Source organism: Nematostella vectensis, chromosome 7 (genome assembly GCF_932526225.1).
Source record: "Nematostella vectensis chromosome 7, jaNemVect1.1, whole genome shotgun sequence".
NCBI lineage: Eukaryota > Metazoa > Cnidaria > Anthozoa > Actiniaria > Edwardsiidae > Nematostella > Nematostella vectensis.
Genome location: NC_064040.1, coordinates 16,571,600 through 16,585,545, shown reverse-complemented (window position 1 = coordinate 16,585,545; position 13,946 = coordinate 16,571,600). Strand labels below are relative to the sequence as shown.

General features: G+C 40.5%; 2 protein-coding genes across 12 annotated transcripts in view; both read left to right on the top strand.

Moving 5' to 3' along the window:
• The window catches only part of LOC5516017, a 55,192-nt gene that overhangs the window by 29,604 nt on the left and 11,642 nt on the right, over positions 1 to 13,946 (top strand). For 10 of the 11 annotated variants that reach the window (XM_048730577.1, XM_048730576.1, XM_048730575.1 and 7 more), the window contains 14 exons: positions 8,826 to 8,869; positions 9,097 to 9,205; positions 9,468 to 9,568; positions 9,897 to 10,010; positions 10,133 to 10,189; positions 10,526 to 10,559; positions 10,648 to 10,727; positions 10,798 to 11,016; positions 11,817 to 11,954; positions 12,228 to 12,345; positions 12,614 to 12,657; positions 12,853 to 12,982; positions 13,144 to 13,244; positions 13,638 to 13,751. In XM_048730577.1, the coding sequence (XP_048586534.1) occupies positions 8,826 to 8,869; positions 9,097 to 9,205; positions 9,468 to 9,568; positions 9,897 to 10,010; positions 10,133 to 10,189; positions 10,526 to 10,559; positions 10,648 to 10,727; positions 10,798 to 11,016; positions 11,817 to 11,954; positions 12,228 to 12,345; positions 12,614 to 12,657; positions 12,853 to 12,982; positions 13,144 to 13,244; positions 13,638 to 13,751 (1,403 nt within the window). The remainder of the gene's footprint in view (positions 1 to 8,825; positions 8,870 to 9,096; positions 9,206 to 9,467; positions 9,569 to 9,896; positions 10,011 to 10,132; positions 10,190 to 10,525; positions 10,560 to 10,647; positions 10,728 to 10,797; positions 11,017 to 11,816; positions 11,955 to 12,227; positions 12,346 to 12,613; positions 12,658 to 12,852; positions 12,983 to 13,143; positions 13,245 to 13,637; positions 13,752 to 13,946) is intronic. The other variant, XM_048730579.1, reaches the window with a different exon arrangement.
• LOC125568387 lies at positions 2,695 to 6,223 on the top strand. The gene is made up of 2 exons (XM_048730582.1): positions 2,695 to 3,613; positions 4,267 to 6,223. The coding sequence occupies exons 1-2, from the start codon at positions 2,695 to 2,697 to the stop codon at positions 4,299 to 4,301; spliced, it is 954 nt and encodes a 317-aa protein (XP_048586539.1). The 3' UTR covers positions 4,302 to 6,223.

Here is a 13,946-nt window from a genome sequence, read left to right as displayed (position 1 = left end):
TATACTAGTGGTTCATTTCTATTTGTTTATGTCCCATTGCCCCCCTCCCGTGGTCATGGCGATCAGTTCCACTCCACGTTAGGAGGTGACATCACCCGAATTTCTTGGGCGATTCATTGTAATATTGAGCGCATAGGGACTTTGTAGCAATTGTCTCTTGAAACAAAATAAAGGCACCATATAGCTAATACATTTCGCCAGAAGATCGATAATCCCTTATCACAAAGCACTGATAGAACGCACACTCGCTGTTAGAATGACAGAAATCACACTATGTGCTAGTTGTGTAATGCATCACGGGAACGATGCACACTCTAAATGGTAATCCAGTGCAGCAAAACATCAACAAAAGACAGAAGAGCAAACTTCATTGTGAGCCGTGCATTGGGCCAATTATCGAAAAGCTTATAAATTGTGCTGCGTTACGGGAAAGAATTGCACCCCCCGCAAGTACTGTATGTAAACTGTAGCTGAGGAGGGTATAGGATATATAACATGCAGATCCAGCCACCAAGAAATAAGTCAAATGCACTAAGGTATGTCTAGCTTCTCTCAACGTCATGTGGTACAAGCCGCGAATCTCTTGGCGTGTTTCTTCTCAGCCTATGATGATATGATGGATGTCGCATGGTCTTACTTACCTTATCTGAACTTACCTTGTCTCACTCCCATCCCCTGAACTGGCACTAGCCATTCTTTACACTAACCACATCTGATCCAAGCCATCCTTGACCATAACAACCCATGACCTTAATCATCCTTGACCATAACCACCCATGACCATAACCATCCTTGACCATAACCACCCATGACCATAACCAAACCTTACCATAACCAGCCCCCGACCCTAACAATCCCTGACCCTAACCATCACTGACCCCAACCATCCCTGACCCTTACCACCCCTGGCCCCAACCATCCCTGACCCTTACCACCCCTGGCCCCAACCATCCCTGACCCTTACCACCCCTGGCCCCAACCATCCCTGATTCTAACCATCCCTGACCCTAACCATCCCTGATTCTAACCATCCCTGACCATAACCATCCCTGACCCTTACCATCCCTGACCCCAACCATCCCTGACACCAACCATCCCTGACCCTAACTATCCCTTACCATAACCATCCCTGATTCTAACCATCCCTGACCCTAACCATCCCTGACCATAACCATCCCTAACCCTAACCATCCCTGATTCTAACCATCCCTGACCCTAACCATCCCTGACCCTTACCATCCCTGATTCTAACCATCCCTGACCCTAACCATCCCTGATTCTAACCATCCCTGACCCTAACCATCCCTGATTCTAACCATCCCTGACCATAACCATCCCTGACCCTAACCATCCCTTACCCCAACCATCCCTGACCATAACCATCCCTGACCATAACCATCCCTGACCCTAACAATCCCTGACCCTAACAATCCCTGATTCTAACCATCCCTGACCATAACCATCCCTGACCATAACCATCCCTGACCCTTACCACCCCTGGCCCCAACCATCCCTGACCCCAACCATCCCTGACCCTAACCATCCCTGACCCTAACCATCCCTGACCCTAACCATCCCTGACCCTATACATCCCTGACCATAACCATCCCTTACCATAACCATCCCTGACCCTTACCATCAGAGGATTGCTTGATGTTATGACAGCGGCGTGGTTGGACGTGCCTAGCTTTAGCTCCGCGTTTTGAAGTCGTTGTTTGCACTTTCATGTGCATTAAGTTCATATATGTAATTCAAATATTTAGTGTTGTCGTATGTGTCTATTTGTTCTTTATTTTTTTGTGGCCATGGCTTTAACAAGAGAGGTTTTGGAAGAACTACTCGACAAGAAACTGGCGCCATTACAGGCGTCTCTTGACTTTCTAAATGAAAAGTACGACATCATCTTAAAGAAAGTCTCAGATCAAGAGGTTAAAGTAAAAGAACTCTCGAAAGAGAATTCTCGTCTTCTTTCGGAAGTGGGGCTACTCAGATCTACATTATCAAACCAAGGGAAATGGCTAAACGATCTAGAGCAATATGGCCGCCGGGAATGCCTCGAGATCCGTGGGATCCCTGAGGTTAAAGGAGAAGACACTTCTCAAATAGCGTGTCAAGTCGCCAACCTAATTGGGGTCAAGCTCTCGAGACAGGATATCTCGACCAGCCACCGCATCAAGCCTAAAAACTCGACGGCAAAGTTCCCGCCCTCCATCATAGTCAAATTTACAAACCGTGACAAGCGAGACGAAACATACAAAGCCAGGGGGAGGTTGCGTGAGCTCTCCACACACAACGTGCCTGGCCTGGATAGATTTAAAAGTAACTCGATCTATCTCAGTGAGTCTCTCACTCAAAGAAACAAGGCATTATTCAAAAGTGCGTTGGAGGATAGAAAACAAATGAAGTATGACTTCATTTGGACTGCAAATGGAAACATCTATTTGCGCAAGAATGAACGCAGTCCATCGATTCATGTTACCGATGAATCGGTATTAATAAATCTAAGAAGCTCCAGCTTTGTTCACGAAGTCGAAGGGGCGACGGCGATGACAGATACCAACATCTCCTCCAAGAGCGACAGTGCGGCAAGTACAAATACAGCAAGTTAAGAATAAGTCACATAGCTAACATGTATTCTTTCCATCGAAGTTTACAATTAACTAGATCACATATAAGTTCTTATGTTGACTTACAATGACTAGAGTTATCTGTCACATTTGTTCTAAAATTATAAGAAAGAACTGTCGTGCTGTCGAATGCGATTCATGTTTACAGTGGTGTCACTTTAAATGCTCAAAATTGTTGCTTAAACAGTTTAATCATTTATCGCTCACCAACGATTTATGGCTCTGTCAGCCCTGCTATTCTGAAGTCTTTCCCTTTCACAATTTAAACAACAATGATCTATTGGATCTAGTCTTTAATTCCAATACATTGTGCCACTGCTCCCCATTCATTGATCGCGTTCGCCTTGAAAATCTTCCTCATCTAGACATAGTTTCTAGTTTGAATTTTCCGAATTTAAGTGACTTTGATTTAGATATTAATATTCCTAGTCAGATTAATTCAAAATACTACTCCCCCCATGAATTTCACTCGTCTTATGAGCTTTCAAATTTATCAGACAAATCGCTCTCACTTCTTCATTGTAATATAAGAAGTATTTCAAAAAACTTTGATAAATTACAAGATATGCTTTCTACTTTAAATCATCCTTTTAAGTTAATTGCTCTATCTGAAACCTGGCATTCTGACTGTAGAGAGCATATTGCTAATTGTTCTCTCCCAGGTTTTACTTATATATCGAAACCGACTAAATTTTCAGTTGGGGGAGTAGGTTTATTTATAGCTGATTCTTTTAATTTCATTTTGAGGGAGGACTTATCCATTTCAAATGATCAACAAGAATCTTTATGGGTTGAAATACAAAATAATAAGGGTAGCAAAAACATATTATGTGGAGTTATTTACCGCCATCCAAATAGTTCTCTTGACCCCTTTTTAGAACATTTCTATAAAACCATGGACAAAATCAGTAAGGAGGGAAAGCTCTGCCTTTTTTCAGGTGACATAAATTTGAATTTATTAAATTCAGACTCCCACCAACAAACAGGGGAATTTCTTAATACTTTATTTTCATATTCTTTTCAGCCACATATCTTGCAACCTACTAGAATAACTGATCATTCGGCCACGCTCATAGACAATATATTTTTTAACTCGCTCGAACATAAAACTTGTAGTGGCAATATTGTTTATCCCTTAACAGATCATCTTCCCAATTTTCTGACAATAGATTCAATTAATATCAATGTCTCAAAAAATGACTTCTACCAAAGGGACTATTCTAGGTTGGATCAGGAAGCTTTAATTAATGATTTTAGCCAAATTGATTGGTCTTTACAGTTTTATGGTATGGATAATGTTAACGATATTTTTTCCTGTTTTCTTGCTAAGTCTAATGAAATAATTAATTCCCATGTTCCAATGAAAAAACTTTCTAGAAAAGAAATTAAATTCAAAGCAAAACCTTGGATATCCAAGGGCATCAGAACTTCGATTAATTATAAGAACAGGCTCTATAGGAAGTTTATTAAATCTAGAAATCAATATCATTTTGAAAAATACAAAATCTATAGAAATAAATTGAACCATTTAATAGCAATAAGTAAGAGAAAATACTATGAAAAGTACTTTAATTTTAACAAATCTAACATAAAAAATATCTGGAAAGGGATAAAAGAAATTGTCGTGCTAAAGCCTAAGGCTCATTTCACACCTTCAAAAATTGTATCTTCTAATAAGGTTTTAACCAATGTAAATGAGATAGCAAATGAGTTCAATTACTTCTTTGCTAATGTTGGCAGAAATATCAGCAACAATATTCCAAAAGTAAACACTTTATTTTCAGAATTTCTTCCAACAGCTAATTCTAACAGCTTTCTTCTAGCTCCCACATCTACAGAGGAAATTAGAAGTATAATCTTAGGAATTAAATCAGGTAAAGCTTGTGGTTCTTATAGCATTCCAATTACAGTTCTTAAAATACTAAGCTCTATTATTTCAAGGCCTCTGGAGATATTATACAATCTGTCCTTTTCTTCTGGCATTGTACCTGATGCCTTCAAAATTGCACGTGTCATACCTATTTACAAATCAGGCTCTCATTTTGACACTTCTAATTTTAGACCAATATCATTATTATCTATTTTTAATCAGTTACTTGAAAGGTTAATGTATAACAGAGTCATAAAATTTCTAGACAAATACGATATTTTGTACAAAAATCAATTTGGCTTTCGAGCCAATCATTCTACAGAACATGCTCTTCTGCTTATTACCGATAAAATCCAAAGATCAATTGAGGGTGGTCAATACTCTTGTGGCATATTTCTTGATTTTAGCAAAGCTTTTGATACTGTTGATCATAAAATATTATTAGCAAAACTTTATTCATACGGCATCCGTGGCATAGCTTATGAATGGTTTGTTTCCTACTTATCAAACAGGCAACAGTTTGTTTCTATTGGTAATGTGTCATCTGCACCACTACCAATAACATGTGGAGTGCCTCAAGGTTCAGTACTTGGTCCACTTCTCTTTCTTCTGTACATTAATGATTTTAATAACTGCTCCAACTTATTTGACTTTCATTTATTTGCTGATGATGCCAATTTATTTTGTGCCGATTCTTCATTGACATCCTTAGAGACCAAAGTAAACACAGATCTGTATAATATAAATCGTTGGCTTTGTGCAAATAAATTGGCTTTGAACATCAGTAAAACTAATTTTGTCATTTTTCGACCAGCACAAAAGAGGCTGGCCAGTTCTATTTCTTTATCAATCAATAATAATACCATTAAACAAAAAAATAATATCAAATATCTTGGTGTAGTTATTGACTCCTTTCTTAACTGGAAGGAGCACATTAACCAGTTAAGTAAGAAAATCTCCAGAGGTGTCGGAATAATAGCAAAGCTGCGTTACTATGTATCACCAACAATTCTCACTCAGCTATATTATTCTCTAATTTATCCATTTCTTACTTATGGTGCTATTATTTGGGGCAACACATATGAATCAACAATCAAGCCTCTTTTTATTTTACAGAAGAAAGCTGTTAGAATCATAACTTTCTCATCTTACATTGAACATACTTCTCCTATCTTTAGAAAACTAAATATCTTGAAATCTCCTGATCTAATCTATTACTTAAACACAATATTTATGTACAAATTTAATTTGAATCTACTTCCAACTCCTTTTGATTCTTTTTTTACTACGGTTGCTTCAAGGCACAAATATAATACAAGACTGGCTTCTAAATCATCGTACTGCCTCCCTTTACCTCGAACTAATTATGGAAAGTTTAATATTCGTTTTAAAGGTGCCTCAATTTGGAATAACATCAAAGAACCTACCAAAACCATGCGTTTGCCTAGCTTCAAGGCTGCAATAAAGACCTCAATCCTTGAAAATTATTAGCCTCTATCTAGTTTTTTTGTTTTATTGCATTTTATTTTGCTGCTGCTTTCATGTATTTTGTATTCGTGCCTTGTACGTCCTTGCTATACGCTCCATTTAATTGAACTATTTTGTGCTGCCTAGCCAGATTAGCTTTTTAGTTACTTCTAGGCAGCCAATACCCAAAATCTGTAATTATTATTTATTTTCTTACTGTAATTTCTGTGTGTGGTATAAATAAAGTTATATTGTTGTTGTTGTTGTTGTACCATCCCTGACCCTTACCATCCCTGACCCTATACATCCCTGACCATAACCATCCCTGACCCTATACATCCCTGACCATACCCATCCCTGACCCTAACCATCCCTGATTCTAACCATCCCTGACCCCAACCATCCCTGATTCTAACCATCCCTGACCATGAACATCCCCGACCCAAACCACCCCTGACCCTTACCATCCCTGATTCTAACCATCCCTGACCCCAACCATCCCTGACCATTACCACCCCTGACCCTAACCATCCGTGACCCCAACCATCCGTGACCCTATACATCCCTGACCCTAACCATCCCTGACCCTAACCATCCCTGACCATAACCATTCCTGACCCCAACCATCCCTGACCCTAACCATCCCTGACCCCAACCATCCCTGACCCTAAACATCCCTGACCCTAACCATCCCTGACCATAACCATCCGTGACCCTATACATCCCTGACCCTAACCATCCCTGACCCTAACCATCCCTGACCATAACCATTCCTGACCCCAACCATCCCTGACCCTAACCATCCCTGACCCCAACCATCCCTGACCCTAAACATCCCTGACCCTAACCATCCCTGACCATAACCATCCCTGACCATAACCATCCCTGACCCTTACCACCCCTGGCCCCAACCATCCCTGACCCCAACCATCCCTGACCCTAATCATCCCTGACCCTAACCATCCCTGATTCTAACCATTCCTGACCATAACCATCCCTGACCCTAACCATCCCTGACCCCAACCATCCCTGATTCTAACCATCCCTGACCATAACCATCCCTGACCCTAACCATCCCTGATTCTAACCATCCCTGACCATAACCATCCCTGACCCTTACCACCCCTGGCCCCAACCATCCCTGACCCTAACCATCCCTGACCCTAACCATCCCTGACCATAACCATCCCTGACCCTATAAATCCCTGACCATAACCATCCCTGATTCTAACCATCCCTGACCATAACCATCCCTGACACCAACCATCCCTGACCCTAACCATCCCTGACCCTATACATCCCTGACCATAACCATCCCTGACCATAACCATCCCTGACTCTTACCATCCCTGACCCTATACATCCCTGACCCTAGCCATCCCTGACCCTATACATCCCTGACCATAACGATCCCTGACCCTTACCACCCCTGAACCCTACCATTCCTGACCCCAATCATCCCTGACCCCTACCATCCCTGACCCCTACCATTCCTGACTCCTACCATTCATCCCTAAGCCTCCCCATTCCCTGTCCTAGCCATTCCTTTTTGACATTAAGAATTCATACTATAAAACATTCTCATCCACTTGGTCGCATTGTAGTATGTAGTAGTTTTATATATTTCTTTCTATATCTCTAAAATCTCTTATCTGGAATTTCAAATTAACAGACTTCAATAAGCCCTTTTTTAACATACAATGGACATGACGGAAAAACCTGAAAAACGGGCCGCGCAATTCCAGATAGAGAGAGAAGACAAAATTTTTTACTATGGCTATAGGTTCCTTGTATTACGGACTGATTTTCAAAACACAAATAACGTGAGGCCGTAGTGCGCATAACCAAATTTTAGCTTTTTAAGATAATTTTTCCTTGATCATCATTGCCCTGTGTATCAGCTCAGGGACGAAAAGCTCAATTTAAAAAAAGGCGCACTCGATATTTTGTTTGCTATTGGTACTCAGAGAAATTCTCCACCTTATTCGATGTGAAATGGGCTTATTTGATGCGTCACGTCATGTTTTTCCGTCATGTCCATACAATATGATTACGATTACAAATTCTTAATACAATAAGGGTTATGATAACCCTAACGGATACTCCTAAATTAAGGACATCATTCCAAGGGTGTGGCTTACATAGCTGCTCCGCTACATATCTTTCTATCTAGCAATCATATAGTAATATTTTATAACAACTACCCGCATGGCCATTTTTTATTCCTTCACTTTGGTAGTGTGAGCCCGCGAGTGGGTTCTCTTGGTCCAATCGATCGCGGGCTCACTGGCAATTCAAGGAAACCACTGAACTAAAATAGTCTAACGTTTAACCTTGAATTCTTTTTTATCAATTTAAGCAACACTCTTTTTTTTCTTTGCTAATTTTTCTTTGTTTTCTCTTTGTTTTATTTTTATTTATATTAGGGACGAACCATTAGAAAAGTGAAGGGGGGAGGGAGGGTGGGGAGTGGGGAGGTTTCAGTCTTGCATGTTTTTGTTCTTGTCTCCAAGACGTGTATAAATGTTTTAATCGTTGTATTAATTTTTTTCTGTCTGGTTTGGGCTGCATGCATTTTTTCCCAGGTATTTTATCGTATATGATTTTTTTTCGTTCCTTACCCCCCTCCCCCCTTTTCTAATAATCCGTCCCTTACAATACCCTGTGACGTTTTGAAAGGTATCTAAGCGTAAAGTGAACGTTATCAAAAGAAATCTTCAAGTTATTGCTTTGTTGCTTTGCTGCTTTGTTAGAAATGGTCTTTATTCAAGCGCGGAGTTACCTTTCAACACGACGCAGAGAGCTTTGAAAAAGGATTGTTACTGAAACGTAATCTGTGACTTGTTTGTGCGTCATATTAGATAAAACCCAAGACAAAGAAACCAAGAAAGCTACAGACGCAAAGGTAGTATAAAGCTTTAACTTCTTAGTATGTGGTTATCAAATGAATATATTCCTCTTATTCAGAGATTTTTCAGGCCTCGAAATATTGGTGGCACGATTTAAGAAAGTATTGGGGGCACAGCTACGCCCCTGGTCAATTTTAATAATGTTTGAAAATATGGGAGGGTCACGTGCCACCAGTACTTTACCCCTGCTAGGGCTCTGTTCTTACACGACGTATTTTTGCAGGCGTCAGGTACCGCAAAGCCTCCAGGGAAAAAGGCTTCGGGAGCAGCAAAGAAAGACAAGGAAAAAGAAAAAGAAGACGACATCACTAAACTCCAAAAAGCCATTGATAGTATGTGTTTTTTAATTAAAATTGATGCAATTACAAACATATTGAGCAAAAAAGGGCAATAGTGAGAAAAGAGGTATGTTATGATCGAGTCTGAGATAGTGGGCGGGGTTGTATTAGAAAAGATGAAGTAAAAATGGAAAAAGGTGGTGCAGTGATCGAATGGGATGGGGAGTGGGTATGGTAAGGATTATGTAATCGCAATAAATTGTCTCCAATATTGCAAATAAGCTAAGCTAAGAAAACGTTTTCCATTTTTTTTCAGAAAGCGACAAGAAGACGACAACTGCGATCATCGTTAGCAACGCTTCTGATGAAGGCAAACTCAAGAAACTCAACGACGAGTACAACAAACGATACAAGAAGGTCAGGTTTCAGCATTTACTTCCCACGGCCTGGCGCCCTCTCTTTCCTCCTTGGTTCAGCTGCGCAGCGGCGTGTTTTCATCAAATTAAGGATTGTGCAAAAGCAAGCAAGGATTTCTGATTAAAAGCAAAATTTCGGATCCACGATCTCACATTTAATAAAAATACAATAGATAATCAACGGAATAAACTTGAAATACAAATTTGATTCTCTTAATTTATCTTCCAATAAACTCTGCGTCTCAGGAGTGCCTTTTCGAGGGCTCAATAAACATTATTGATGTAGCATTGAATTTTAGCTAAAATAAAAACCGTTTGCATTCCTACAGGATTTAGTTGAGCAGTTGGATGGTAAGGTAGCGATAGACGTTCACGAGGCAGTGACGTCACTGCTGCTACCTGCCACTAAAGCTGACGTCAGAAGCCTCTACTACGCAATGAAGGTATATACCACATGATGAGATAGGCCAATCATGGCTTTTATCCACACTAAGGCACATTCTATCAATGCGTCTGATCTGAGAGTATTTTGTCTTGTTATCCACACTCACGCTCATTTTCCTAGGGACTGGGCACCAAAGAAGCTCAACTGATTGAAATTCTCTGCACGCGATCCAACGCGGTGAGTCAGATATGTTCTGTTATTAAAGCGGCATTATCACCAATTTACATTTACCCGAAAGGCCGACGAAAACCTTCAACCTAAAGACAAAAGAATCTGTCAGAATCCGCGCCATTTACCTGGAAATCCGCTTCATTATTTATCAGTCACATCCTCAAAGAAACTTCCAACCGACACAGTGCTTTCACAACTTTGAAAACGTTTTCGCGTTTCCCGTTAAAAATCATCGGAGATTGTTACGTAATCGTCCGGAAGTAAACTGGTGGCAATGCCAATGCCAACTGGTGACTTGGTTTCATAAGAAGCTTTTAATAATTTCTTCGAAATTATTTACAGGAGATCCAAGAAATAAAACAAGAATACAACAAAAGTGAGTTCCTTAGGAATGCGAAAGTTTGACAAAATATATAAAGCCCAGTGGTTAGTTATTGACACGTTATTTCTTTATTTCCTCTTAGAATACGGTCGGTCGTTGACGGATGATATGAAGTCCGAGACGTCTGGAGACTTCGAGAACCTTCTGGAAACTTTACTAAAGGTACCCTTCCTATTGATATCCCAGAATGCCATGTTTCTTCATCACGTGACCCTATGACTTCTCATGATAGGGATCACGTGACGAATCCACTGACGTGAACAAGGAATTGGTGACTAAAGATGCCGCTGCCCTGGTATCTGCGGGCGTCGCTCGCTGGGGAACAGACGAAGACCAATTTATAACGATCTTATCGCAGCGCAGCAGTGCGCATGTGCAAGCTGTTTTGGCCGAGTATAAGACTCTGTCCGGAGGAGTGTCCCTGGCCGATACTGTCCGAGATGAGATGAAGGTGTTTTTTTTAATATTTTTAATATACTATCTTGATGTACTATTTTGATCATTATTACGTGATCTACGCACGTGTGAATGAGAGATAAAAGTAAAACTAATGAAGAATGGGAATACTGGTTCTTTGAAGGTTCTTTTATTTTATTTTTTGCCACCAGGATAAAATTTTGAGAAAGTTTGCAATGTGTTAAGAGATGCCACGAACTTTTCAAATATGAGTTTCTCGCCAAGTTCTCTTGTGCACTGAAGTTAGCTATGTCTTAAGAGATGCCACGAACTTTCAAATATGAGTTTCTCGCCAAGTTTTCTTGTGCACTGAAGTTATCTATGTGTTAAGAGATGCCACGAACTTTCAAATATGAGTTTCTCGCCAAGTTTTCTTGTGCACTGAAGTTATCTATGTGTTAAGAGATGCCACGAACTTTCAAATATGAGTTTCTCGCCAAGTTCTCTTGTGCACTGAAGTTTGCAATGTGTTAAGAGATGCCAAGAACTTTCAAATATGAGTTTCTCGCCAAGTTCTCTTGTGCACTGAAGTTAGCTATGTGTTAAAGCTATGTGTTAAAGCTAACGTCAATCAGATAGTACTATACCTTATTTTGGGCCTGTACCCGGGATCTTAAAGGGGATGCTAAACCCGAAAAGGTGGACTTTCCTACTTGTGAAGGTAGTGCAATTAAGCCAATTGGGGGCAAGCTCATCCCCCCCCCCCCCCTCTGGACACGGGCCTGCCTTGTGACGGGGCGCCTTTTGCCCTGATTATTACATAGTACTAAGTGCTGATTCTACGATATTCCACAGGGTGACTTGAGGGATGCTTTGCTGGTGCTGATATCGTATGGACAGGACCCATCTCAGGCGGCCGCGGATAAACTCAACGCCGCACTGCATGACGGGGACACTGTGACAGTCGCGCGAATTGTGGCGGGAACACAACAGGTAACCCATTATACGTGGATGTCTATCGCCTCTGTTTTTGAAATGGAAAACATATTGCTAGTGTCGTGCTACCTGTAAAATAGGTAAAAGGTGCGGATCTAGCTTACCGCCAAAGATGTTTTGGCTCAGTGACAAGAGGGCAGCGGAAAGGGGAGAGGGGTTAAACTCACTTAAACTCTAGATTAGCAGCTGTGTAGGTTTTTCCAGTAATGTCTATATTTAAACGGTTGTTATAATTCTCTGTATAAATTGCATCTGGTGTATGTTTTGTAGGGCCCACTTGCGGATCTGGAAGCTTCGTACAACGCAACGTACAACCCAAAGGCTTACTTTGAAGTAGAGAAGAGATGCAGCGAAGACCTGAAAAAGATCATACTCAACAGACTTAAAGGTAGAAAGAGCTGAAAATATTGACTACACACTTTTCACACATTCATTATATCTACGCTTAGTTCACTTGATCAGATTACAAGATAGCCTTGTAATTTATTTCTTTGGCTCTACACATATCGCTCCTATGATTTTAAGTGTGCTCAGTTTGTACATACAAATAGTGATCATGTTTCAAGTAGAATTTTGAATCAAACAAGGAAAAACAGAAAAAAAATGTCTGTCAAAAAAGGGGGTTTTGGTGTATTTTCTGACTCTCTTTAATTCAGATAAAACCGAAGACAAGAAAATAAAAAAGAGCAAAGATGTTAAGGTGAGAAAAAGAAACCTTATTTGTAACTAACCTTTCTAAACAGGCAAGCTCTTTGTGCGGAAACATTTTCAAACCTTGTTCTTAGCACCTTCTTTGTCCGTAAACGAACTCCTCCAGTTCCTGAGGTGTTTCGTAATAACTCAGCTGAGTGTAGCTAAAAACAATAAACTTGTGTTTCATGTATCACCAAACAAGCCGGCATCAAGTTCATCAAAGCCTGACGAGCGAAAACCATCAGATTCGCAAAATAAAGAAAAGGACAAAGAAAAAGAGAAAGTGGAGGAGAAGGATGACGACATTACGAAGCTACAGAAAGCCATTGAAAGTAAGTGGTAGTGTTTGGCGTTTTAAATAAGTTCAGGATAATAGCTGTGGGCAGTTCTTTCGACCCTCTCTCAAATAAGATGTGAGATGTAAAGGAAAGGGGAGGAAAAGTAAAAAGTTATCAGTGATTTAATGGTGTATTATCCAATTTCTTCTGCCCAGAGAGCGACAAGAAGACGGCGACTGAGGTCATCGTGTGCAACGCTTCTGATGAAGGCAAACTCAAGAAACTCAGCGACGAGTACAACAAACGATACGAGAAGGTAGCTGTTGTTTTAAAGTGTAAAGTCATTCTAGCTTCGTTTCTAAGACCTTAAAAAGAAAAATGCAGCCATATTAAAACTAAAGTCAAGCGCAAACGGCGAATGGCTGTTCTATGTATGAATCGTATGATTTATCCACATAACCCTATAGAGTAAAAATATCGTAAGGCTTAATATTATCTCCCGAATGTGGAACAGCCATTTGATAATTGACATACGTGCCGGCAACGTAGTTTCAAATATCTGTATCATTCAATGTTTCTTAGCGCTTTGATCGCACACCAGTCCCGGTCATTTTTATGCTGTTTGTTTTCACTTGTCACTAGTGTCCTGCATTTCAACCCAACTATTGGCAGTCATGCAGAACTGACAGTCCTTTCTTTGATCTGATAGGATCTAGTCGAACAATTGGACGGAAAGGTAGCCGACGATGTTCACGAGGCTGTGACGTCACTGCTGCTACCTGCCACTCAAGCGGACGTCAGAAGCCTCTACTACGCAATGAAGGTACGAATAACACGAGAAGAACCATCCCTTCACACAGGCGACCAGCTAATTGACCAAAACAATGCTTATATCGCCAAACATTGTTACTGACATTAATCAAATGTCATGTTAATGTCAGCAAACGGCGTAACACCTCGTAGCATCATATAACATGGTACACTAACACAATACAGGCGCGAACACGGGGATATGCGG